The following is a 27167-nucleotide window of genomic DNA, read 5'->3' as shown; positions in this document are numbered from 1 at the left end:
TCTGCTGAAATAAAGTTTGAATTATAAATTTTAAGTTTATTAGATTTATCGAGGATTTATCATCAATGATCATCATTTTGTAACGCTTCATTTCAACTTAACCTTACAAAAATATTGATTTAAATTAGTTTCAGGATTTTGCTAAAAGCTTGGCAACCTTGGAAACACTTTAGTTCAAAATTTTCTCGCTTTTTCCATAATGCCGCTACAAGCATTATTCTTTTTCGTATTTAAGGTCTTAAAAGAACAGCAACCACAGATTTGGCATAGACTTTCTCTTTTTTCCACCTAGATCGCCTAAACTCAGATAGGTTAGTGCGTAGAAAAAAATGATCAAAAGGAGAAAATTGAAATTATAATTTATAATCTATGGTTAATCATTTGACTGGAGCAATATTTGAAAAAAGTAAAAAATAAGAAACATTTTATATTTCTCTATGATTTTGGGGTTGTAAATTGTAAATACCAGAGAAAAGGTACATTATGTAAAGACTAAGTAGTTTCTATATACTTATTCCATAGGTGTGTACTGTGTCATTAAAAATAAATAAATTGGTGATATATTAATTGCTCTGCATTAGGTTCTCTCCAAGATTACTCCTAAAATTTTCAATTCCTCAAGGGCGAAATTTATAAGTGAACTGAAATTGGTTAATTTATTTTGCCTCTATACTGATATTTCCTTTTAGAAACTATGGATAATATAGATGAAGTTACAGTTTTAAAAATGTAAGTATGATCCGTCGAGGGGTATGATCCTTCTGTTATGTAGAAATTTAGAATCTTATGAATAATCGGTACATTAATTCCCAGTAGCTAAGTGCTAACTAAGGTTATTATTATATTTTGATATAAAGCTCTGTAATAACGTCCCAGCTATAATGTCAACATATCGATGATTATGTTGTAATTTTTTTAACAAAAACCTTTTGTTAGCGCAATAGTTCTTCTCCTTTTTTCTCAAACAGTATAAAGATTTGCATGCTGACTTGCTCTTTAGCGCAATATTTCTGTGAATTATAGCTGAGTATATTGTAGCAGGGATATAAGGGGATGTGAAGTTATATGATTGAAAAATCCTGTTTTATAGAGCTACAAGACTAATATTTAAAGATTGTACTATTAGGGCAAAGGGATTGAAGAAATCGCAGAAAAAGATCTATAGATGTTCCACATGTAGCTATAAAACGCAAGAGTCTGTTAATTATAACCGGCATATAATATGTGGAGTTATGTTTGTAAAACCCTGTTTTATAGAGTTACAAGCATATACATATAGAACAATATGTATATAGTTACAAGACTAATATTTAAAAATTGTTCCATTAGCGAGAAGGAATTGAAGGAATCGCAGAAAAAAGTCTATACATGTACCACATGTAACTACAAAACACTACGTAAGCACAATCTTAACAGGCACCAGAAAAATCACTTGAATGAACGACAGCTGCTTTCTTGTGAGCACTGTGCCAACAAATATAGGTCAAAGGAAGGCTTACAAAACCACCTTTACAATAAGCATACTAATTCCAGGTAAATTTATTTTTGTTTAAGGATTATACATAGATCATTATACGTGGAAATAAGGCTATAATATATATAATCTCCCAAACCAAACCATTATTTCAATATTTGGGGATCCTGTTAATTTTTGTAAATTTTTTAACAAATATTTTGTTAGTTTAACAATCATCTGTGTATTATAACTTATAACATATATGTGAGGTTATATGTTTGAAAAAGCCTGCTTTATAGAATTATAAGACTGTAATATTTAAATGAAATTTTATTAGGGGGAACGAATTGAAGGAATCGCAGATAAAGGTATATAGATGTTCCATATGTGTTTATCAAACGCCAGTAAAGTACTATCTTTTCAATCACAAGAAAATTCACTTGGCACCGGAAGAAAGACAAATGTTTGCTTGTGAGCACTGTGGCAACAAGTATACATCAAAACGAAGCTTAATAAGCCACCTTGATATAAATCATAGTGATTCCAGGTAAATTTATTTTTGTTTAAGAATTATTATACCTTATGATTCAAAAAAAAAACGGCGTCAGCGATGGCTATGAAAAGAAGATCGCTGTCATTTTATATGTAAATTTATATGGGAAATGTCATTGATCGTCATTTCCTAGCCAACGGAACGCCGTTTTTTTTCGATCATATGGTACAGAGATCATATATATTTTTGTGGATATAAGAATACAAGACTGAAATGTTTAAAAATTGTAGTATTAGGGCGAAGGCATTGAAGAAATCGCAGAAAAAGATCCATAGATGTTCCAAATGTGGCTTCCAAACGCCATATCAGGCCAGTCTTCATAGGCACCAGAAAATTCACTTGGCACGGGAAAAACGACAGTTGTTTGCTTGTGCGCACTGCGACAACAAATATACAACAAAACTATGGTTACGATGCCACCTTGAGAATAATCATATTGATCTGAGGTAAATTTATTTTTGTTTAAGAATTATACATAGATCATTACACTTCCGTGTAAAAAGAGTAGAGATTATTAGCAATTCTGTTGTAATTTTTTTAACAAAAATCTTTTGTTAGTTGAACAGTTGTCTGTGTTTTTATATTTAATTATAACAAGGGGTATAAATGTGAACTGAGAAACTTCTAGAATGTTGCCGTTTGCTGTCGCTTTATTTTATGAACGGTTTTAAGAGCGGTGGATAGCAACGCCTAGCTTAGCTATAGCCAATTTTGCAAGAGCAACTGTGGATCCATTGGTAAAGTCGTCGCTTCGGGAACGAGAGGTCCTAGGATCGTATCCCAACCCAAACCAAAATTCTTTTATTTTTTTACAGCTGTTTTTATTTTTTTATTTACTTATAGTTGTTGGTAATAGCAATCAATATACGCTTTAGACGTATTTTAATTGCCTTGGTTAGTCTCTGGGGTAAGTTTTTTTTGTTTAGATTACACGAGAAATACCCGACCGATTAACGTTTATGCTCGTGCAGAACTGCGAAATTAAGGGACAACGAACGGCAACGTTGGGTATGCGAGTTGACTAGTGGGACGTAATAGAATTAATACTTCTAAAAGGCTAGTAGAGCGAGAAGTCCCTCAAGAAGAAAGAGAGTAAGTGACAACAGGGTTGGACAGTAACACGCTTGCGCGGGCAGATACATGGTGTTTTATTACATAGAGTTTTCAATGTAACACTGTTGCCAAATGCTGAAAGAGCTTTTATTTTACGTGAATTTTAATTATCCCAAGAAAAAAAAAAATAAATACCAAAACTAAGCATATTCCTTAAATATTTTTAGTTGATAAGATTTTCTGACAGTTTTCGCTTGGAACTTTTCAGTAAAACAAAAATTAAGAATGCTGTGCTTCTCAAAGTGGCAACACTGCTCCGACGCCTCTCCATAGTGATGAGACATCGACGCGAAACATCGATGTTCGTAGACATCGATGCTTAATAATTATAATTTAATAATATAATATTTTTTTTAAGACTGATATATTAATATTATGTAATAAGTTTGTATAAACACAGATTAGGTATCCTATAAGTATAGAGATAAAAATCTTGTCCCTAATTCGTGGTACGAAAATTGTTTTTTTATGACGATGTGCAAACGAGTCAAATTTCCTGTGCGCAAAAATAAACTCGCGTAAAATAACAATAAACAGCGTAATAGAGAGATATCGCTAAACCGAATAGCGTGCATGGACGTTAATAAGGCCAGGTGTTATTTTCTTTACGTGAGGTGGTATTAACTCTCTTCATTTATAGTTATCGGATCGGAAAGAATTCTGTTCGCGTCGCGTCCGCTATTTAAACTTAACCTAACTTTGAATTTAAAACTTTGACATTGTTTTGTTTACTAGGTATTTTAAAACTAAAGAGCTAAAGTGCTTATTTCCAGTGCTTTATTGTTCAACGTCTGCCAGTGGGTTTAGGGCAACAAGCAACAAATTCTCTTAGAAGGGCTAAGTCGTCATCTGCTGTAAACCTAAGACTCTTTATAGGTTCTTTAGTATTGGAAGAGGCGGAATCCATATTTTGGGCTATATTTATTTAATTAAAACTAATCCCAACTACTTAAATATCAAATTACCTAATAAAACTAAAAGCAATAATTCAAAACAATTCAAACATAACCTAAAATAAAAGATCTCGCCGGCCGGCTCCGGTTGTCAAATACCCGCACATGCCCATTTAAGCAATTTTTAAACGTTATCAGAGGTTATTTAGAAAGAGCGCTTGGTGTAATTGATCCGCAAATTACGTCAGGCGGTAACGTTATTAGCGGGTGTTGCGTTAAAAATTGACTTGCGCATATCATAACCATGATAAGGTACGCGTAAATACTGGATGACGCTATTCGGTTTTCCGATATCTCTCTAATAACTGTGCCGGTCAGGCGCTGTGCACAATTTTAGAGGCCATAAGTGGGCGTGCTATGTGCGCAAACTAGTCACCTAACTAGTGCCCGATCCCGAAAATAGGAACCACGAAAAACAATAAAGAAAAAACAAAGATTATAATCTGTATAATCTGTGGTATAGAATTGAATATATGTTTGAAAAAGTATGTTTTATAGAGTTAGAAGACTAATATTTAAAAATTGTACTATTAGGGCGAAGACATTTAAGGAATCGCAGAAAAAGATCTATAGATGTTCCAAATGTGGCTTCCAAACGCCATATCACCCCAATCTTCATAGGCACAAGAAAATTCACTTGGCACGGGAAGATCGACAGTTGGAGGAATTGCAGAAAAAGGTCTATAAATGTTCCACATGTAGCTATCAAACAACAAGTAAGTCCAATTTTAACAGCCACAAGAAAACTCACTTGGCACCTGAAGAACGACAGATGTTTGCTTGTCTGCATTGCGACAAAACATATACAAGAAAAGGACGCTTACAATGCCACCTTCGGAATAATCATATTGATTTGAGGTATTTTTTTTGTTTAAGAATTATACATAGATCATTACAGTTTCATAAAAAAGAGTAGAAATTATTAGCAATAACCTCCCAGCTATAATGACAACATATGTGGGATTCTGTTGTAATTTTTTTAACAAAAATCTTTGGTTAATTGGACAGTTTTCTGTGAATCATAGCAGGGATATGTGAAGTTATTATTATAAGTGGGACCAATGGACACAGAGTTTCAATTTGCCAAGAATCGACTCCTACATGTTGTTGAACTGTATACAGGATGGTCCGAACTGTATTCCTGAAAATTCGGCAGCATATTCTGCAGATAAAAATAAGTAAAAAAGTTCGAATAAATGTATGTCCTAAAATGCTTAGTTTCGGAGATACAGGGTGTAGAAGTTTCATTTTTATTTCGATTTTTTCCAAATAATTTCTGAAGTAACGGTCGCTGTGACCTGGCCGTCAGTGCGTTTGAGCTCTAAAGTTCATGACTGGTTGCAAAAAAGCAAAACGTTGAGTTGAAAGTCTAAAATGTGGGCTTATAACATGCACATAAATTGTAGCAATAAAAATACATCTTTCTTATTTGCTTTACATCATTTATAGATAAAATTATATAGGGAGATATTATCGATCGTCACTTCTAGGCCAATTTAACGCCATTTTTTTTTAGATCGCACGGTATTTTGCTGTTTATTTTTTTTTATTATTTTAGAAATCCTGATTGTACATCTGTAACTGATGAAGTGATGTTAGATACTTTAAAAATTGAAATTGAAGATTCGGCTCCACTTACGGATGAGTTTCGGTATGATTTTTTTAAATGTCATTTTTACTAATATAACGATAATAATGTATAGTTTTTTAATTCCAGAAATACTGAATGTCTTTTTGCAACTAATGAAATAAAATCAGAAGATCTTTTAAAATTAGAACCTGATGATGTTGCTCTGATTCAGCATAAAGACTTGCAGGATGACTTCAAGTATGTTTTTTAAATGTATTTTTACTAATGTGATACATATTGTGTTTTAATTATTTTTTATTGTTTCCAGAAATGCCGAAAATTTATCTGTCGCTAAGAAGGTGAAGTTGGAAAATTTTATAAAAATGGAACCTGACGATGACTCCCCGTTTCTAGATGAAGACGCGTTTTTCAAGGACATTCAATTTTTTTAAAAATTGAAGAAAGGTTGTCGGATTGAACAAATGTAAAACAGAATGGTCGTTTTTTGCGGTATAAATAAATATTCCTCTGTCTAAAAGAAAGTATATTATTTATTCTGCTGAAATAAAGTTTGAATTATAAATTTTAAGTTTATTAGATTTATCGAGGATTTATCATCAATGATCATCATTTTGTAACGCTTCATTTCAATTTAACCTTACAAAAATATTGATTTAAATTAGTTTCAGGATTTTGCTAATATCTTGGCAACCTTGGAAACACTTTAGTTCAAAATTTTCTCGCTTTTTCCATAATGCCGCTACAAGCATTATTCTTTTTCGTATTTAAGGTCTTAAAAGAACAGCAACCACAGATTTGGCATAGACTTTCTCTTTTTTCCTCCTAGATCGCCTAAACTCAGATAGGTTAGTGCGTAGAAAAAAATGATCAAAAGGAGAAAGTTGAAATCTTAGACAAGGAAAGAGAGGGTACAGGTAACACAAGGGTAACACGGCAGCTGAAAGTGAGGCAAGTTGTCACCACACGAAATTCTCCAATGGCGTAGCATCAGAAATTAGCTTGTACCTAGACGGTACAAAATATTTATTAAAACGTTAACTAATATATCGTTCATTTTTGAGTAAAGCATATACAATTTTGTATTTTATAGTCTCACCTTTATAATATTAGAATATCTAAGTCGATAATGCAAAATTTATTTAACAGTCACAGTGGACTGATTATCAAGACAATTATTTATTTCTTAACGTCTGTATAATGATTAATTAAATAAAAAATAATGTAATAACATATGTTTTAAACGTGTATAGACATATATACTGTATGATCGAAAAAACGGCGTCTTGTTTGTTTGGAAATGACAATTTCACAAATGAATATTAAAAAATTACATTATTCAGTGAATCCGTAAAAGTAAGTGTGAAGGGAACTGACTAGATTCATTATTATACCGTATAATCAAAAAAACGACGTCAGTTGGCTTGTAAATTACGATCGATGATATTCCCCTATATAATTCTACATATAAAATGACATAAAAACTATACAAAACGACATCGAAAAAAGACGGCGTCAGCGATAGCTATGAAATGAACATCGCTGTCATTTTATATGTAAAATTATATGGGGAATGTCGTCGATCGTCATTTACAAGCCAACTGGACGTCGTTTTTTTTCGACCATACGGTATAATAATGAATCTAGCCATTCCCCTTCACACTTGCGTACGGATTCAATGAATAATGTAATTTTTAATATTTGTTACTGTTGTTGGACGTGAATCAAAGTAACAATAAAAGGTAAAAGTTTATTGTTAATAAACAATACTTTAAATACAGAACTTATAAAAGAAACAAAAAGGGTTTTCTTTACAAACTTAACTGTCAACTTCTTATTCTCGACACTCTCGACTATTAACACAAGTAGACACCGTAACTATCTAAACTACGACTATCAAACCTTATAGATACAGTATTACTTGTAGTAACAATATGTAGATTTAACATTGTATATTCTACACACCCCCTCAATGGTAAATCTCTAGGCCTAATTGGTTTCTAAACTTATTAAACATATATAAACTTAATGGTTTTGTAAACATATCTGCTATCTGGTTATCAGTACTTAAATAATTAACTGTTACTACACCATTATTAATTTTATCTCTTACAAAATGAAACTTTATATCTACATGTTTTAGTCTCTTATGAAACTCGGGATTTTTAGAAACTTTTATAGCGGACTGATTATCTGCAAAGATTTTTACACAAATAAAATCGTTATCTAATTTGAAATCATGTACAAAATATCTAATCCAACATGCTTCACTTACACCTAAACTCAGAGCAATGTATTCTGCTTCGGTAGTTGACAGGGCTACTGTACATTGTTTTCGTGAGCACCAAGATACTGAACAATTCAACAATTTAAATACATACCCAGATGTAGATTTTCTGTCAACTCTGTCACCTGCCCAATCAGAATCAACATATCCCGTTAACATGTTTATATCTTCATTTGGAACTTTAAAGTTTAAACATAAATTTTTGGTACCTTTTAAATATCTTAATATTCTCTTTAATGACTGCCATAGATCTATAGAAGCACAAGACTGATATCTACTTAAAATGCTAACTGTTATACATAAATCTGGTCTAGTACATAGCATTAAGTACATAAGCAAACCTATCAGTATTCTGCATCTATTCTCGATTTCAGGACTCTCTGAAAAATCTCTTTTTAAAATATCATGCTTGAAATTTACATCCATTGGTGTTGTTACTGATTTACATTCTAACATGTTATATTTTTGCAATATATTTTCTACATATTTTGTTTGACTTATTATTGTTTCACCTTTAATTATATCTTGTTTAATTATCATGCCTAAAAAGTGACTTACTAAACCTAAATCTTTTAATTTAAAATTTTCTTTTAAAGCATTCTTAACTTTTTCAACTTTACTCTTATCTGTTCCTGCTAGTAATACATCATCCACATATATTAAAATGTACAATTTGTCAGTTTCTGAAATTTTTACATAAAAACAATATTCATTTTCAGATCTTTTAAACTTTAAGGATAACATTAAATTATGAAATTTATTATACCAGCTTTTTGGTGAACTTTTTAAGCCGTATAAGGATTTTCTTAGTTTGCAAATTGTGCCTTCTTTTTGTTTAAAACCTTTTGGTAATGATATATAAACATCTTCAGAAATAGTACCATTTAAAAACGCACTACATATGTCTAACTGACATACTTCAATTTTAAGATAATTACAAATTGCTAAGAAAATTCTTATGGATGGCAACTTAGCTACTGGACTATAAAAGTCATTAAATAACATACCAGTCTGTTGAAAGCCTTTAGCTACTAGACGAGCTTTGTGTTTCACTACACTACCACTTTCATTTCTTTTTCTTTTGAACACCCACTTACACTCAACAACTCTGTTTTCATAAGGTTTCTCATTGCATGTCCATGTTTCGTTGTCTTCCAGTGCTTTAATTTCTTCTTGGATTGCTTCTTTCCATTTGTCCTTTTCATTTGATGTGACTGCCATCTCATATGTAGTTGGTTCATCCTCTTCATATACACTTAGGAAACTGGCTTCCCATTGAACATCATAATCATCAAGCCTGGATGGTCTTTGTCTGTTTTGGCGTAGGTTGTACCTGTCATGTCTTTCTTCTTGCTCTTTTTCACTTTCTGGTTCTTCTGTATCTTCTTCATTTTCGCTTTGAAAACTACTGTTAACTTGTTCTGTAACTTCTATTTGTTTTTGGTCTGTTTTCTCTGGTAAAAATACAACATCACGATATATTTCTACTTTATTTGAATCTTCAAAGTAAATTCTATAGCCTTTTGTAGTGTCACTGTAACCCATTAGAATTCCAATCTTGTTCTTTGAATCCCATTTCAATCGCTGTTCTTTTGGAACATGTACTGACACTCTTGAACCAAAAACCTTGAACTGGTTTAGACTGACATCTTTTTGATACCAAACTTCATAAGGTGACTTGTTACTCACATGACTTTTTCCGGTTCTGTTTATGGTGTAAACAGCATTGTTCACAGCTTCTGCCCAAAATTTCTTGTTCATTCCATTTAACATACTTCTAGCTGCTTCTACAAGAGTTCTCATATCTCGCTCAGCTCTGCCATTCTGTTGAGGAGTATATACCACTGACCTTTGATGTTTAATGCCTCTTTTATCTAACATTTCTTGGACTTCTCTGTTTGTGAATTCAAGACCATTGTCGGTTCTGAGGACCTTCAGTTTGTTATCCGTTTCGTTTTCAGCTTTTAATATAAACTTTTCAATGTTTTTTCTTACTTCAGACTTGTTCTTCATGAAGTATACATGGCGGTAAGAAGAGTAGTCATCTTTTAGTAGTAGGAAGTAGCGAGCACCACCAAGTGATTCTGTCTCCATGGGGCCACAAACATCAGCATGTACAAGTTCTAGGACCTTTGACGCTCGTGAATCACTTCCTTGGTATGGAAACTTATGCTGCTTTCCTTCTAGACATCGCTCACATACAAACTCTGCTTCATTATCTTCATATTTAATGTTACTTCTTCTTAGAACGTCTCTTATATGATTTATGTGTTGATGTGCCAACCTGTTATGCCAAGTTACAATGTCTTGCTTTTTCTCATTAGAGCTTTCTGCTACACATTCATAGCTTACTCTTGAAAACTTCATCTTATATAGCTTACTTGATCTTTCAGCTATCGCTCTTACTTTTCCATTTTTATCTTTTAGTTCACATCTGTCGCTATTTGATACCATAGTGAACCCTTTAAAAAACACAACCAACTGAAAATAAATTCACCTTTAGATTGGGAACATTGCAGCCGCGTTTGACAATACTGTTGGTATAATCTCGTCTCCATTATCTGCATATACTCTAACTGTCCCTATACCTTTGACTTCTTAAAAGATTTCCATCACCTAACTTAACTTTTCTATTTACTTCAGTTATTTTCATGTCTTCAAACATGTCTTTGTTTCTACACATGTGTTCTGTTGCTCCTGTATCCATGCACCAATCATAATCATTTAACATCTTCTTTGTGTTCCTATGAAACGCATTTGTTTCGACCTTTTCCTCTTGCTTTTTGTCTTGTCTCTCTCTATTTTTCTGTGCCAACATTCAGACTGTAGATGGCCTACCTTTTGCAGTATGTGCATTTCTTTATTTCTTGATCTCTCTCTTTTCTTTCGTACAGTTTCTTGCTATATGCCCTGGTTTGTGACATACATAACACATTCCTTTGAAACTGTTTTTTGTTGCACCTTCCGTGTGGGCTCTCTGCATTTTATCTGAAGACTTGCTAAAGCGGTTGTTGGCTCTGTTGTCTTCCATCTCTCCTCTTCAATTAATAATCTTGAGGTTAGTTCATCAAGTGACTGCTTCTCAGTGGGAACTGACTCCCAAGCTGAACAGAAATGCCTATATCTTTCAGGTAATGACATTAGAATTTTTGTAATCATCATTTTTTCTGATAAGTTTTCTCCAGCTTGTTTTAACTTATTTCTTATATCTTCAAGTTTAGATATAAATGTCGATATTGTATCGTCTGGACTACAATTTAACATAAAAAACTTTTGTTGCATCAAGTGGATACTTACGACTGATTCCTTATCGTAAACTGATCTGAGTTTTGTCCACATTTCTTTCGATGTTTCACAAGTCAATAAATGAGTCAATGGACCTTGTTCTATTCGTGTAACAATAATTTCTTGAGCTCTGCATCGTCTTTAACCCATTTTCGCTTTCCGTTTCTGGCTTTACTTTTTCTCCTGTAACTATGTCATAGAGACCTTTTCCTTTTAGGATAACTGCCGTCTGGAACTTCCATGGTTTAAATTTTCTCCATTTAACTTTAATGTTGTTACAATCTGTCCTTGATTCTCCATTTTTATTTTTGAACTTGAACACCGCGTTGACTTTTCTAACCCTGTTTTTCTTTCACACTTATTACTCTTTTATTGTACTTTCACTGGCTTGACTGGGCCAATAACCTGTTGTTGGACGTGAATCAAAGTAACAATAAAGGTAAAGTTTATTGTTAATCAAAACAATACTTTAAATACAGAACTTATAAAAGAAACAAAAAGGGTTTTCTTTACAAACTTAACTGTCAACTTCTTATTCTCGACACTCTCGACTATTAACACAAGTAGACACCGTAACTATCTAAACTACGACTATCAAACCTTATAGATACAGTATTACTTGTAGTAACAATATGTAGATTTAACATTGTATATTCTACAGTTACCTTCAATCATAAGAATATCCTAATTTTCCACCAAAAAATAAACAATTCTAGAAGCTTTGTGTTATTTTATTTATTTTGAAATTTTATTAATTACTCACTGAAACTATTATTATACACCTAAATTAGCAAATTTTTTGAACGAATATTTAAAAAAATATATGTAGTAACAAGTAGCCCACCACAAGTTTGTCCACCCCCAGCAAATCTTGGCAGGTAAATTTAAGTTTTATATAACAACTATACATATAGATATTTTATCACTAGAATTTTTAATTTTTTTATAGTTTAAAATTATTTTACATATTTGATAACAATACTTTATACATTTTTTTACATGTAAAATATATAAAAAAATGTTTATTGCAGAAATTGTATTTCTCTGATTATAATTCCCTACGCCACTGGAGAAATCCATGCTGAGTAGCATTATTTATAGTTTCAAACATTAATTATAATACAGGATATTGAAAATACTACTTGGAATTATTAAAAATAGTTTGGTTTGGATATGGTACAAAACATATTAAAAGCATTTTACATATTTTTACTGCTGTAATGAAAAAATGTACATTTTATGACTACATAACAAAAGTTGTTTATCGATTTTTACCTGTGAAATGTAATTCCAGCCACTTTATTCTCGCTTCGGCCTTTGCAGCCATACGCTGAACATCTCACCATACTAAACAATACAGTTTATAAATTTAAAACAAAACAGTTGTCACAAAAAACATAAAAATTCGCTCGGTGTTACTTCGAAATCTTGTCACCAAAGTATGGCCGCCGATCGAATTTTGTGCTCACAAACCGATCACGGGAGAATATGCATGTTAGCCGTCCCCTCTCTTTCCTTGTCTAAGGTTGAAATTATAATTTATAATCTATGGTTAATCATTTGACTGGAGCCAATGACTAAAGAATCCAAGGACAAATAACACCGGACAGCAAATTGTGACGCTGGCATCAAACAGTGCCGTGGCACATATTTTTCTTAACCTAGCTGTTTGAAGCAATATTTATATTTTTTGATAATTGTTTTGACTCCGCCTATGGTGTATCATCCTAATTAATTACGAAAAAAACGTATTAAAATGTTAACAAAAGGTACAAAACTAGTATCGACGTATAGCACATATCAAGTACATATAGATGTTAATTGAAGTTGAAGAATAATTATCGAATTCAATAAGAAAACGCTAAAAGGTTGGAGTGTACTGTTATTTACCTGTGAAACGTAACTCCTGGCTCTTTCTTCTCGCTGTGGCTTTTACGCCCAGAAAGCTACACAATTCACCATTGTAACAAAGTTTATACAAAGTTCACTACACACAACAAACTATTAAAAATCGCTAAAATTGTCGCTGGTGACTGGATGATGACTCACTGTTTGGCATCAAACGAATGGCGTCTAACGTCACAAATTCTACTACAGCCCGTACAGGGGCGTTACATGTCCTTATATTCTTTAGTCATTGACTGGAGCAATATTTGAAAAAAGAAAAAATAAGAAACATTTTATATTTCTCTATGATTTTGGGGTTGTAAATTGTAAATACCAGAGAAAAGGTACATTATGTAAAGACTAAGTAGTTTCTATATTACTTATTCCATAGGTATGTACTATGTCATTAAAAATAAATAAATTGGTGATATATTAATTGCTCTGCATTTGGTTCTCTCCAAGATTACTCCTAAAATTTTCAATTCCTCAAGGGCAGAAATTTATAAGTGAACTGAAATTGGTTTATTTATTTTACCTCTATACTGATAATTTCCTTTTAGAAACTATGGATAATATAGATGAAGTTACAGTTTTAAAATGTAAGTATGATCCGTCCAAAGGGTATGATCCTTCTGTTATGTAGAAATTTTGAATCTTATGAATAATCGGTACATTAATTCCCAGTAGCTAAGTGCTAACTAACGTTATTATTATATTTTTGATATAAAAGCTCTGTAATAATGTCCCAGCTATAATGTCAACATATCGGACGATTATGTTGTAATTTTTTAACAAAAACCTTTGTTAGCGCAATAGTTCTTCTCCTTTCTTCTCAAACAGCATAAAGATTTGCATGCTGACTTTCTTTAGTGCAATATTTCTGTGAATTATAGCTGAGTATATTATAGCAGGGATATAAGGGGATGTGAAGTTATATGATTGAAAAATCCTGTTTTATAGAGCTACAAGACTAATATTTAAAGATTGTACTATTAGGGCAAAGGGATTGAAGAAATCATGAAAAAGATCTATAGATGTTCCACATGTAGCTATAAACACAAGAGTCTGTCAATTATAACCGGCATATAATATGTGGAGTTATGTTTGTAAAACCCTGTTTATAGAGTTACAAGCATATACATATAGAACAATATGTATATAGTTACAAGACTAATATTTAAAAAATTGTTCCATTAGCAAGAAGGAATTGAAGGAATCGCAGAAAAAGTCTATACATGTACCACATGTAGCTACAAAAACACTACGTTAAGCAATCTTAACAGGCACCAGAAAAATCACTTGAATCAACGACAGCTGCTTTCTTGTGAGCACTGTGCCAACAAATATAGGACAAAGGAAGGCTTACAAAACCACCTTTACAATAAGCATACTAATTCCAGGTAAATTTATTTTTGTTTAAGATTTATACATAGATCACAATATGTGGAAATAAGGCTATAATATATATAATATCCCAAACCAAACCATTATTTCAGTATATGGGGATCCTGTTAATTTTTGTAAATTTTTTAACAGAAATATTTTGTTAGTTTAACAATCTGTGGTTTATATATGTGGTTTATATAACATAACAGGTTTATATATGTGAGGTTATGTTTGAAAAAGCCTGCTTCATAGAATTATAAGACTGTAATATTTAAATAAAATTTTATTAGGGGGAACGAATTGAAGGAATCGCAGATAAAGGTATATAGATGTTCCACATGTAGCTATCAAACAACAGATAAGTCCAATTTTAACAGCCACAAGAAAATTCACTTGGCACCGGAAGAAAGACAAATGTTTGCTTGTGAGCACTGTGGCAACAAGTATACATCAAAACGAAGCTTGATAAGCCACGTTGATGTAAATCATAGTGATTCCAGGTAAATTTATTTTTGTTTAAGAATTATTATACCTTATGATTCGAAAAAAAACGGTGTCAGCGATGGCTGTGAAAAGAAGATTGCTGTCATTTTATATGTAAATTTATATGGGAAATGTCATCGATCGTCATTTCCTAGCCAACGGGACGCCGTTTTTTTTCGATCATATGCTACAGAAATCATATATATTTTTGTGGATATAAGAATACAAGACTGAAATGTTTAAAAATTGTAGTATTAGGAACTTAGTAGCGAAGGCATTGAAGAAATCGCAGAAAAAGGTCCATAGATGTTCCAAATGTGGCTTCCAAACGCCATATCAGTTCAATCTTGATAGGCACCAGAAAATTCACTTGGCACGGAAAGAACGACAGTTGTTTGCTTGTGCGCACTGCGACAACAAATATACAACAAAAGTATGGTTACAATACCACCTTCAGAATAATCATATGGATCTGAGGTAAATTTATTTTTGTTTAAGAATTATACATAGATCATTACACTTTCGTGTAAAAAGAGTAGAGATTATTAGCAATTCTGTTGTAATTTTTTTAACAAAAATCTTTTGTTAGTTGAACAGTTGTCTGTGTTTTTATATTTAATTATAACAAGGGGTATAAATGTGAACTGAGAAACTTCTAGAATGTTGCCGTTTGCTGTCGCTTTATTTTATGAACGGTTTTAAGAGCGGTGGATAGCAACGCCTAGCTATAGCCAATTTTGCAAGAGCAGCTGTGGATCCATTGGTAAAGTCGTCGCTTCGGGAACGAGAGGTCCCAGGATCGTATCCCAACCCAAACCAAAATTCTTTTTTCTTTATTTTTTTACAGCTGTTTTTATTTTTTTATTTACTTATAGTTGTTGGTAATAGTAATCAATATACGCCTTAGGCGTATTTTAATTGCCTTGGTTAGTCTCTGGGGTAAGTTTTTTTTGTTTAGATTACACGAGAAATACCCGACCGATTATCGTTTATGCTCGTGCAGAACTGCGAAATTAAGGGACAACGAACGGCAACGTTGGGTATGCGAGTTGACTAGTGGGATGTAATAGAATTAATACTTCTAGAAGGCTACAGTTGAGGGTTGGAACCTTTGGTGTTACACAGCAAAATAAAATTGCACTAAAAAACCACAATACACCAAAACACTTTTTACTTTTACACTGGACGCGCGTTTCGCTAACCATGTTAGCATCATCAGCAGATGATTATAAACTAACTAAAGTGACAGTGTAAAAGTAAAAGTGTTTTGGTGTATTGTGGTGATTTAGTGTAATTTTTTTTTCTAGAAGGCTAGTAGAGCGAGAAGTCCCTCAAGAAGAAAGAGGGTAAGTGACAACAGGGTTGGACAGTAACACGCTTGCGCGGGCAGATACATGGTGTTTTATTACATAGAGTTTTCAATGTAACACTGTTGCCAAATGCTGAAAGAGCTTTTATTTTACGTGAATTTTAATTATCCCAAGAAAAATAAATAAATACCGAAAACTAAGCATATTCCTTAAATATTTTTAGTTGATAAGATTTTCTGACAGTTTTTCGCTTGGAACTTTTCAGTAAAACAAAAATTGTGCGTGCATGGACGTTAATAAGGCCAGGTGTTTTTTTACGTGAGGTGGTATTAACTCTCTTCATTTATAGTTATCGGATCGGAAGAATTCTGTTCGCGTCGCGTCGCTATTTAAACTTAACCTAACTTTGAATTTCAAACTTTGACATTGTTTTGTTTACTAGGTATTTTAAAACTAAAAGGGCTAAAGTGCTTATTTCCAGTGCTTTATTGTTCAACGTCTGCCAGTGGGTTTAGGGCAACAAGCAACAAATTCTCTTAGAAGGGCTAAGTCGTCATCTGCTGTAAACCTAAGACTCTTTATAGGTTCTTTAGTATTGGAAGAGGCGGAATCCATATTTTGGGCTATATTTATTTAATTAAAACTAATCCCAACTACTTAAATGTCAAATTACCTAATAAAACTAAAGCAATAATTCAAAACAATTCAAACATAACCTAAAATAAAAGATCTCGCCGGCCAGCTCCGGTTGTCAAATACCCGCACATGCCAATGTAAGCAATTTTTAAACGTTATCAGAGGTTATTTAGAAAGAGCGCTTGTTGTAATTATGGTGTAATTGATCCGCAAATTACGTCAGGCGGTAACGTTATTAGCGGGTGTTGCGTTAAAATTTGACTCGTGCATATCGTAACCATACCATGATAAGGTACGCGTAAATACTGGATGACGCTATTCGGTTTTCCGATATCTCTCTAATAACTGTGCCGGTCAGGCGCTGTGCACAATTTTAGAGGCCATAAGTGGGCGTGTTATGTGCGCAAACTAGTCACCTAACGAGTGCCCGATCCCGAAAATTGGAACCACGAAAAACAATAAAGAAAAAACAAAGATTATAATCTGTATAATCTGTGGTATAGAATTGAATATATGTTTGAAAAAGTATGTTTTATAGAGTTAGAAGACTAATATTTAAAAATTGTACTATTAGGGCGAAGACATTTAAGGAATCGCAGAAAAAGATCTATAGATGTTCCAAATGTGGCTTCCAAACGCCATATCACCCCAGTCTTTATAAGCACAAGAAAATTCACTTGGCACGGGAAGATCGACAGTTGGAGGAATTGCAGAAAAAGGTCTATAAATGTTCCACATGTAGCTATCAAACAACAAGTAAGTCCAATTTTAACAGCCACAAGAAAACTCACTTGGTACCTGAAGAACGACAGATGTTTGTTTGTCTGCATTGCGACAAAACATATACAAGAAAAGGACGCTTACAATGCCACCTTCGGAATAATCATATTGATTTGAGGTATTTTTTTTGTTTAAGAATTATACATAGATCATTACAGTTTCATAAAAAAGAGTAGAGATTATTAGCAATAACCTCCCAGCTATAATGACAACATATGTGGGATTCTGTTGTAAATTTTTTAACAAAAATCTTTGGTTAGTTGAACAGTTGTCTGTGAATCATAGCAGGGATATGTGAAGTTATTATTATAAGTGGAACCAATGGAACCGAGTTTCAATTTGCCAAGAATCGACTCCTACATATTGTTGAACTGTATACAGGGTGGTCCGAACTGTATTCCGGAAAATTCGGCAGCATATTCTGCAGATAAAAATAAGTAAAAAAGTTCGAATAAATGTATGTCCTAAAATGCTTAGTTTCGGAGATACAGGGTGTAGAAGTTTCATTTTTATTTCGATTTTTTCCAAACTAAATTTCTGAAGTAACGGTCGCTGTGACCTGGCCGTCAGTGCGTTTGAGCTCTAAGGTTCATGACTGGTTGCAAAAAAGCAAAACGTTGAGTTGAAAGTCTAAAATGTGGACTTATAACATGCACATAAATTGTAGAAATAAAAATACATACACGCCCTTTCTTATTTGCTTTACATCATTCATAGATAAAATTATATAGGGAAATATTATCGATCGTCACTTCCAGGCCAATTTAACGCCATTTTTTTTTAGATCGCAACGGTATTTTGCTGTTTATTTTTTTTATTATTTTAGAAATTCTGATTGTACATCTGTAACTGATGAAGTGATGTTAGATACTTTAAAAATTGAAATTGAAGATTCGGCTCCACTTACGGATGAGTTTCGGTATGATTTTTTTAAATGTCATTTTTACTAATATAACGATAATAATGTATAGTTTTTTAATTCCAGAAATACTGAATGTCTTTTTGCAACTAATGAAATAAAATCAGAAGATTTTTTAAAATTAGAACCTGATGATGTCGCTCCGATTCAGCATAAAGATTTGCAGGATGACTTCAAGTATGTTTTTTAAATGTATTTTTACTAATGGGATACATATTGTGTTTTAATTATTTTTTATTGTTTCCAGAAATGCCGAAAATTTATCTGTCGCTAAGAAGGTGAAGTTGGAAGATTTTATAAAAATGGAACCTAACGATGACTCCCCGTTTCTAGATGAAGACGCGTTTTTCAAGGACATTCAATTTTTTTAAAAATTTGAAGAAAGGTTGTCGGATTGAACAAATGTAAAACAGAATGGTCGTTTTTTTGCGGTATAAATAAATATTCCTCTGTCTAAAAGAAAGTATATTATTTATTCTGCTGAAATAAAGTTTGAATTATAAATTTTAAGTTTATTAGATTTATCGAGGATTTATCATCAATGATCATCATTTTGTAACGCTTCATTTCAATTTAACCTTACAAAAATATTGATTTAAATTAGTTTCAGGATTTTGCTAATATCTTGGCAACCTTGGAAACACTAGTTCAAAATTTTCTCGCTTTTTCCATAATGCCGCTACAAGCATTATTCTTTTTCGTATTTAAGGTCTTAAAAGAACAGCAACCACAGATTTGGCATAGACTTTCTCTTTTTTCCTCCTAGATCGCCTAAACTCAGATAGGTTAGTGCGTAGAAAAAAATGATCAAAAGGAGAAAGTTGAAATCTTAGACAAGGAAAGAGAGGGGTACAGGTAACACAAAGGGTAACACGGTAGCTGAAAGTGAGGCAAGTTGTCACCACACGAAATTCTCCAATGGCGTAGCATCAGAAATTAGCTTGTACCTGGACGGTACAAAATATTTATTAAAACGTTAACTAATATATCGTTCATTTTTGAGTAATGCATATACAATTTTGTATTTTATAGTCTCACCTTTATAATATTAGAATATCTAAGTCGATAATGCAAAATTTATTTAACAGTCACAGTGGACTGATTATCCAGACAATTATTTATTTCTTAACGTCTGTATAATGATTAATTAAATAAAAAATAATGTAATAACATATGTTTTAAACGTGTATAGACATATATACTGTATGATCGAAAAAAACGGCGTCTTGTTTGTTTGGAAATGACAATTTCACAAATGAATATTAAAAATTACATTATTCAGTGAATCCGTAAGTAAGTGTGAAGGGAACTGACTAGATTCATTATTATACCGTATAATAAAAAAAAAACGACGTCCAGTTGGCTTGTAAATTACGATCGATGATATTCCCCATATAAAATGACATAAAAACTATACAAAACGACATCGAAAAAAGACGGCGTCAGCGATAGCTATGAAATGAACATCGCTGTCATTTTATATGTAAAATTATATGGGGAATGTCGTCGATCGTCATTTACAAGCCAACTGATTCGTTTTTTCGACCATACGGTATAATAATGAATCTAGCCATTCCCTTCACACTTGCGTACAGATTCAATGAATAATGTAATTTTTAATATTTGTTACCTTCAATCATAAGAATATCCTAATTTTCCACCAAAAAATAAACAATTCTAGAAGCTTTGTGTTATTTTATTTATTTTGAAATTTTTATTAATTACTCACTGAAACTATTATTATACACCTAAATTAGCAAATTTTTGAACGAATATTTAAAAAAATATATGTAGTAACAAGTAGCCTACCACAGGTTTATCCACACCCAGCAAATCTTGGCAGGTAAATTTAAGTTTTATATAACAACTATACATATAGATATTTTATCACTAGAATTTTTATTTTTTTTATAGTTTACAATTATTTTACATATTTGATAACAATACTTTATACATTTTTTTACATGTAAAATATATAAAAAATGTTTATTGCAGAAATTGTATTTCTCTGATTATAATTCCCTACGCCACTGGAGAAATCCATGCTGAGTAGCATTATTTATAGTTTCAAACATTAATTATAATACTGGATATTGAAAATACTACTTGGAATTATTAAAAATAGTTTGGTTTGGATATGGTACAAAACATATTAAAACCATTTTACATATTTTTACTGCTATAATGAAAAAATGTACATTTTATGACTACATAACAAAAGTTGTGTATCGATTTTTACCTGTGTAATGTAATTCCAGCCACTTTTTTCTCGCTTCGGCCTTTGCAGCCATACGCTGAACATCTCACCATACTAAACAATACAGTTTATAAATTTAAAACAAAACAGTTGCCACAAAAAACATAAAAATTCGCTCGGTGTTACTTCGAAATCAAGGTTCGAAATCTTGTCACCAAAGTATGGCCGCCGATCGAATTTTGTGCTCACAAACCGATCACGGGAGAATATGCGTGTTAGCCGTCCCCTCTCTTTCCTGTCTAAGGTTGAAATTATAATTTATAATCTATGGTTAATCATTTGACTATGCATTTGACTGGAGCAATATTTGAAAAAAGTAAAAAATAAGAAACATTTTATATTTTATATTTCTCTATGATTTTGGGGTTGTAAATTGTAAATACCAGAGAAAAGGTACATTATGTAAAGACTAAGTATTTTCTATATTACTTATTCCATAGGTATGTACTATGTCATTAAAAATAAATAAATTGGTGATATATTAATTGCTCTGCATTTGGTTCTCTCCAAGATTACTCCTAAAATTTTCAATTCCTCAAGGGCGAAATTTATAAGTGAACTGAAATTGGTTTATTTATTTTACCTCTATACTGATATTTCCTTTTAGAAACTATGGATAATATAGATGAAGTTACAGTTTTAAAAATGTAAGTATGATCCGTCAAGGGTATGATCCTTCTGTTATGTAGAAATTTTGAATCTTATGAATAATCGGTACATTAATTCCCAGTAGCTAAGTGCTAACTAAGGTTATTATTATATTTTGATATAAAGCTCTGTAATAATGTCCCAGCTATAATGTCAACATATCGATGATTATGTTGTAATTTTTTTAACAAAAACCTTTTGTTAGCGCAATAGTTCTTCTCCTTTCTTCTCAAACAGCATAAAGATTTGCATGCTGACTTGCTCTTTAGCGCAATATTTCTGTGAATTATAGCTGAGTATATTATAGCAGGGATATAAGGGGATGTGAAGTTATATGATTGAAAAATCCTGTTTTATAGAGCTACAAGACTAATATTTAAAGATTGTACTATTAGGGCAAAGGGATTGAAGAAATCGCAGAAAAAGATCTATAGATGTTCGACATGTAGCTATAAAACACAAGAGTGTGTCAATTATAACCGGCAAATAATATGTGGAGTTATGTTTGTAAAACCCTGTTTTATAGAGTTACAAGCATATACATATAGAACAATATGTATATAGTTACAAGACTAATATTTAAAAATTGTTCCATTAGCGAGAAGGAATTGAAGGAATCGCAGGAAAAAGTCTATACATGTACCACATGTAGCTACAAAACACTACGTAAGTGCAATCTTAACAGGCACCAGAAAAATCACTTGAATCAACGACAGCTGCTTTCTTGTGAGCACTGTGCCAACAAATATAGGACAAAGGAAGGCTTACAAAACCACCTTTACAATAAGCATACTAATTCCAGGTAAATTTATTTTTGTTTAAGATTTATACATAGATCATTATATGTGGAAATAAGGCTATAATATATATAATATCCCAAACCAAACCATTATTTCAGTATATGGGGATCCTGTTAATTTTTGTAAATTTTTTAACAGAAATATTTTGTTAGTTTAACAGTCATCTGTGTATTATAACAGGTTTATATATGTGAGGTTATATGTTTGAAAAAGCCTGCTTCATAGAATTATAAGACTGTAATATTTAAATAAAATTTTATTAGGGGGAACGAATTGAAGGAATCACAGATAAAGGTATATAGATGTTCCATATGTGTTTATCAAACGCCAGTAAAGTACTCTCTTTTCAATCACAAGAAAATTCACTTGGCACCGGAAGAAAGACAAATGTTTGCTTGTGAGCACTGTGGCAACAAGTATACATCAAAACGAAGCTTGATAAGCCACGTTGATATAAATCATAGTGATTCCAGGTAAATTTATTTTTGTTTAAGAATTATTATACCTTATGATTCGAAAAAAAAAACGGTGTCAGCGATGGCTATGAAAAGAAGATCGCTGTCATTTTATATGTAAATTTATATGGGAAATGTCATCGATCGTCATTTCCTAGCCAACGGGACGCCGTTTTTTTTCGATCATATGCTACAGAAATCATATATATTTTTGTGGATATAAGAATACAAGACTGAAATGTTTAAAAATTGTAGTATTAGGGCGAAGGCATTGAAGAAATCGCAAAAAAAGGTCCATAGATGTTCCAAATGTGGCTTCCAAACGCCATATCAGTTCAGTCTTCATAGGCATCAGAAAATTCACTTGGCACGGAAAGAACGACAGTTGTTTGCTTGTGCGCACTGCGACAACAAATATACAACAAAACTATGGTTACAATGCCACCTTCAGAATAATCATATGGATCTGAGGTAAATTTATTTTTGTTTAAGAATTATACATAGATCATTACACTTTCGTGTAAAAAGAGTAGAGATTATTAGCAATTCTTTTCAAAATTTTTTTAACAAAAATCTTTTGTTAGTTGAACAGTTGTCTGTGTTTTTATATTTAATTATAACAAGGGGTATAAATGTGAACTGAGAAACTTCTACAATGTTGCCGTTTGCTGTCGCTTTATTTTATGAACGGTTTTAAGAGCGGTGGATAGCAACGCCTAGCTCTAGCCAATTTTGCAAGAGCAGCTGTGGATCCATTGGTAAAGTCGTCGCTTCGGGAACGAGAGGTCCCAGGATCGTATCCCAACCCAAACCAAAATTTTTTTATTTTTTTACAGCTGTTTTTATTTTTTTATTTACTTATAGTTGTTGGTAATAGTAATCAATATACGCCTTAGGCGTATTTTAATTGCCTTGGTTAGTCTCTGGGGTAAGTTTTTTTTGTTTAGATTACACGAGAAATACCCGACCGATTATCGTTTATGCTCGTGCAGAACTGCGAAATTAAGGGACAACGAACGGCAACGTTGGGTATGCGAGTTGACTAGTGGGACGTAATAGAATTAATACTTCTAAAAGGCTAGTAGAGCGAGAAGTCCCTCAAGAAGAAAGAGGGTAAGTGACAACAGGGTTGGACAGTAACACGCTTGCGCGGGCAGATACATGGTGTTTTATTACATAGAGTTTTCAATGTAACACTGTTGCCAAATGCTGAAAGAGCTTTTATTTTACGTGAATTTTAATTATCCCAAGAAAAATAAATAAATACCGAAACTAAGCATATTCCTTAAATATTTTTAGTTGATAAGATTTTCTGACAGTTTTCGCTTGGAACTTTTCAGTAAAACAAAAATTGTGCGTGCATGGACGTTAATAAGGCCAGGTGTTTTTTTTTACGTGAGGTGGTATTAACTCTCTTCATTTATAGTTATCGGATCGGAAAGAATTCTGTTCGCGTCGCGTCGCTATTTAAACTTAACCTAACTTTGAATTTCAAACTTTGACATTGTTTTGTTTACTAGGTATTTTAAAACTAAAGGGCTAAAGTGCTTATTTCCAGTGCTTTATTGTTCAACGTCTGCCAGTGGGTTTAGGGCAACAAGCAACAAATTCTCTTAGAAGGGCTAAGTCGTCATCTGCTGTAAACCTAAGACTCTTTATAGGTTCTTTAGTATTGGAAGAGGCGGAATCCATATTTTGGGCTATATTTATTTAATTAAACTAATCCCAACTACTTAAATGTCAAATTACCTAATAAAACTAAAGCAATAATTCAAAACAATTCAAACATAACCTAAAATAAAAGATCTCGCCGGCCAGCTCCGGTTGTCAAATACCCGCACATGCCAATGTAAGCAATTTTTAAACGTTATCAGAGGTTATTTAGAAAGAGCGCTTGTTGTAATTATGGTGTAATTGATCCGCAAATTACGTCAGGCGGTAACGTTATTAGCGGGTGTTGCGTTAAAATTTGACTCGTGCATATCGTAACCATACCATGATAAGGTACGCGTAAATACTGGATGACGCTATTCGGTTTTCCGATATCTCTCTAATAACTGTGCCGGTCAGGCGCTGTGCACAATTTTAGAGGCCATAAGTGGGCGTGTTATGTGCGCAAACTAGTCACCTAACGAGTGCCCGATCCCGAAAATTGGAACCACGAAAAACAATAAAGAAAAAACAAAGATTATAATCTGTATAATCTGTGGTATAGAATTGAATATATGTTTGAAAAAGTATGTTTTATAGAGTTAGAAGACTAATATTTAAAAATTGTACTATTAGGGCGAAGACATTTAAGGAATCGCAGAAAAAGATCTATAGATGTTCCAAATGTGGCTTCCAAACCCATATCACCCCAGTTTTATAAGCACAAAGAAAATTCACTTGGCACGGGAAGAACGACAGTTGGAGGAATTGCAGAAAGAGGTCTATAGATGTTCCACATGTAGCTATCAAACAACATATAAGTCCAATTTTAACAGCCACAAGAAAACTCACTTGGCACCTGAAGAACGACAGATGTTTGCTTGTCTGCATTGCGACAAAACATATACAAGAAAAGGACGCTTACAATGCCACCTTCGGAATAATCATATTGATTTGAGGTATTTTTTTTTGTTTAAGAATTATACATAGATCATTACAGTTTCATAAAAAGAGTAGAGATTATTAGCAATAACCTCCCAGCTATAATGACTAATGAAATGTTCCACATGTAGCTATCAAACAACAAGTAAGTCCAATTTTAACAGCCACAAGAAAACTCACTTGGTACCTGAAGAACGACAGATGTTTGCTTGTCTGCATTGCGACAAAACATATACAAGAAAAGGCCGCTTACAATGCCACCTTCGGAATAATCATATTGATTTGAGGTATTTTTTTGTTTAAGAATTATACATAGATCATTACAGTTTCATAAAAAAGAGTAGAGATTATTAGCAATAACCTCCCAGCTATAATGACAACATATGTGGGATTCTGTTGTAAATTTTTTAACAAAAATCTTTGGTTAGTTGAACAGTTGTCTGCGAATCATAGCAGGGATATGTGAAGTTATTATTATAAGTGGAACCAATGGACACAGAGTTTTAATTTGCCAAGAATCGACTCCTACATGTTGAACTGTATACAGGGTGGTCCGAACTGTATTCCTGAAAATTCGGCAGCATATTCTGCAGATAAAAATAAGTAAAAAAGTTCGAATAAATGTATGTCCTAAAATGCTTAGTTTCGGAGATACAGGGTGTAGAAGTTTCATTTTTATTTCGATTTTTTCCAAATAATTTCTGAAGTAACGGTCGCTGTGACCTGGCCGTCAGTGCGTTTGAGCTCTAAAGTTCATGACTGGTTGCAAAAAAGCAAAACGTTGAGTTGAAAGTCCAAAATGTGGGCTTATAACATGCACATAAATTGTAGCAATAAAAATACATCTTTCTTATTTGCTTTACATCATTTATAGATAAAATTATATAGGGAAATATTATCGATCGTCACTTCCAGGCCAATTTAACGCCATTTTTTTTTAGATCGCACGGTATTTTGCTGTTTATTTTTTTTTATTATTTTAGAAATCCTGATTGTACATCTGTAACTGATGAAGTGATGTTAGATACTTTAAAAATTGAAATTGAAGATTCGGCTCCACTTACGGATGAGTTTCGGTATGATTTTTTTAAATGTCATTTTTACTAATATAGCGATAATAATGTATAGTTTTTTAATTCCAGAAATAATGAATGTCTTTTTGCAACTAATGAAATAAAATCAGAAGATCTTTTAAAATTAAAACCTGATGATGTCGCTCCGATTCAGCATAAAGATTTGCAAGATGACTTTAAGTATGTTTTTTAAATGTATTTTTACTAATGGGCTACATTTGGTGTTTTAAATATTTTTTATTGTTACCAGAAATGGCGAAAATTTATCTGTCGCTAAGAGGGTGAAGTTGGAAGATTTTATAAAAATGGAACCTGACGATAACTCCCCGTTTCTAGATGAAGACGCGTTTTTCAAGGAAGAAGAAAACATTCATAATCTTCAAATTTTTTAAAAATTTGAAGATTTTTGAAGTTGTCAGATTGAACAAATGTAAAACAGAATGGTCGTTTTTTGCGGTAAAAATAAATATTCCTGTGTATAAAAGAAAAAAAAATATATTATTTATTCGGCTGAAACAAAGTTTGTATTATTGTTTTATTAGATTTATTATTATTTTATGACGCTTCACTTCATTTGCTAGATTCACAAAAATCTTGATTTAGATTAGTTTCAAGATTTCGCTAATATCTTGGCAACCCTGGAAACCTTTTAGTTCAAAATGTTCTCATTTTTTCATAATGGCGCTCCATGCATTCTTCGTCTTTT

The 27167-nt window shown here is 32.5% G+C and overlaps 3 protein-coding genes across 6 annotated transcripts; all 3 read left to right on the top strand.

Annotated features, from left to right (window-relative positions):
* Positions 1–154: 154 nt before the first annotated feature.
* On the top strand, positions 155–19615 carry LOC115882080 (gastrula zinc finger protein XlCGF57.1-like). 4 transcript variants are annotated; one of them, XM_030899929.1, is made up of 11 exons: positions 155–522; positions 582–729; positions 1330–1533; positions 1794–1890; positions 14896–15008; positions 15244–15468; positions 16299–16337; positions 17512–17835; positions 18544–18636; positions 18703–18813; positions 18884–19615. In XM_030899929.1, the coding sequence occupies exons 2-11, from the start codon at positions 695–697 to the stop codon at positions 19005–19007; spliced, it is 1365 nt and encodes a 454-aa protein (XP_030755789.1). In that variant the 5' UTR covers positions 155–522; positions 582–694; the 3' UTR covers positions 19008–19615. The 4 variants fall into 4 exon arrangements, with proteins under 4 accessions (XP_030755789.1, XP_030755790.1, XP_030755788.1 ...); XM_030899930.1 differs by lacking the exon at positions 16299–16337 and having other exon boundaries at positions 18884–19613; XM_030899928.1 differs by lacking the exons at positions 14896–15008; positions 15244–15468; positions 16299–16337 and adding exons at positions 2240–2455; positions 4610–4933 and having other exon boundaries at positions 1794–2003; positions 17680–17835; positions 18884–19612.
* Positions 19616–21174: 1559 nt separating this feature from the next.
* LOC115882055 (gastrula zinc finger protein XlCGF7.1-like) lies at positions 21175–25167 on the top strand. The gene is made up of 7 exons (XM_030899879.1): positions 21175–21333; positions 21501–21540; positions 22140–22343; positions 22605–22814; positions 23052–23267; positions 23871–23909; positions 25083–25167. Exons 2-7 carry the CDS (start codon positions 21506–21508, stop codon positions 25165–25167), a joined length of 789 nt encoding a protein of 262 aa, XP_030755739.1. The 5' UTR covers positions 21175–21333; positions 21501–21505.
* A 19-nt stretch (positions 25168–25186) lies between these two features.
* Positions 25187–26981, top strand: LOC115882084. Its single transcript, XM_030899939.1, has 4 exons — positions 25187–25405; positions 26372–26464; positions 26531–26641; positions 26712–26981. The coding sequence occupies exons 1-4, from the start codon at positions 25320–25322 to the stop codon at positions 26851–26853; spliced, it is 432 nt and encodes a 143-aa protein (XP_030755799.1). The 5' UTR covers positions 25187–25319; the 3' UTR covers positions 26854–26981.
* The last annotated feature ends 186 nt before the right edge of the window (positions 26982–27167 follow it).

The sequence above is a fragment of the Sitophilus oryzae genome, unplaced genomic scaffold (genome assembly GCF_002938485.1).
Source record: "Sitophilus oryzae breed Bouriz unplaced genomic scaffold, Soryzae_2.0 scaffold_1745_pilon_pilon, whole genome shotgun sequence".
Taxonomy (NCBI): Eukaryota; Metazoa; Arthropoda; class Insecta; order Coleoptera; family Curculionidae; genus Sitophilus; species Sitophilus oryzae.
Note: the sequence above shows the minus strand (reverse complement) of the source record. Positions and strands in the feature narration are given on the sequence as shown.

Bases quoted from the DNA above. Each gene is read 5' to 3' on its own strand.
- LOC115882080 (XM_030899928.1), top strand. From the start codon at position 695: ATGGATAATATAGATGAAGTTACAGTTTTAAAAAT. The intron at 2,456-4,609 runs GTAAATTTATTT...TTGTACTATTAG, and splicing joins AATAATCATATTGATCTGAG to GGCGAAGACATTTAAGGAAT. The intron at 18,637-18,702 runs GTATGATTTTTT...TTTTAATTCCAG, and splicing joins CCACTTACGGATGAGTTTCG to AAATACTGAATGTCTTTTTG.
- LOC115882055 (XM_030899879.1), top strand. From the start codon at position 21,506: ATGGATAATATAGATGAAGTTACAGTTTTAAAAAT. The intron at 21,541-22,139 runs GTAAGTATGATC...TTGTTCCATTAG, and splicing joins GAAGTTACAGTTTTAAAAAT to CGAGAAGGAATTGAAGGAAT. The intron at 22,815-23,051 runs GTAAATTTATTT...TAAAAATTGTAG, and splicing joins ATAAATCATAGTGATTCCAG to TATTAGGGCGAAGGCATTGA.
- LOC115882084 (XM_030899939.1), top strand. From the start codon at position 25,320: ATGTTTGCTTGTCTGCATTGCGACAAAACATATACAAGAAAAGGACGC. The intron at 25,406-26,371 runs GTATTTTTTTTT...TTATTATTTTAG, and splicing joins AATAATCATATTGATTTGAG to AAATCCTGATTGTACATCTG. The intron at 26,642-26,711 runs GTATGTTTTTTA...TATTGTTACCAG, and splicing joins GATTTGCAAGATGACTTTAA to AAATGGCGAAAATTTATCTG.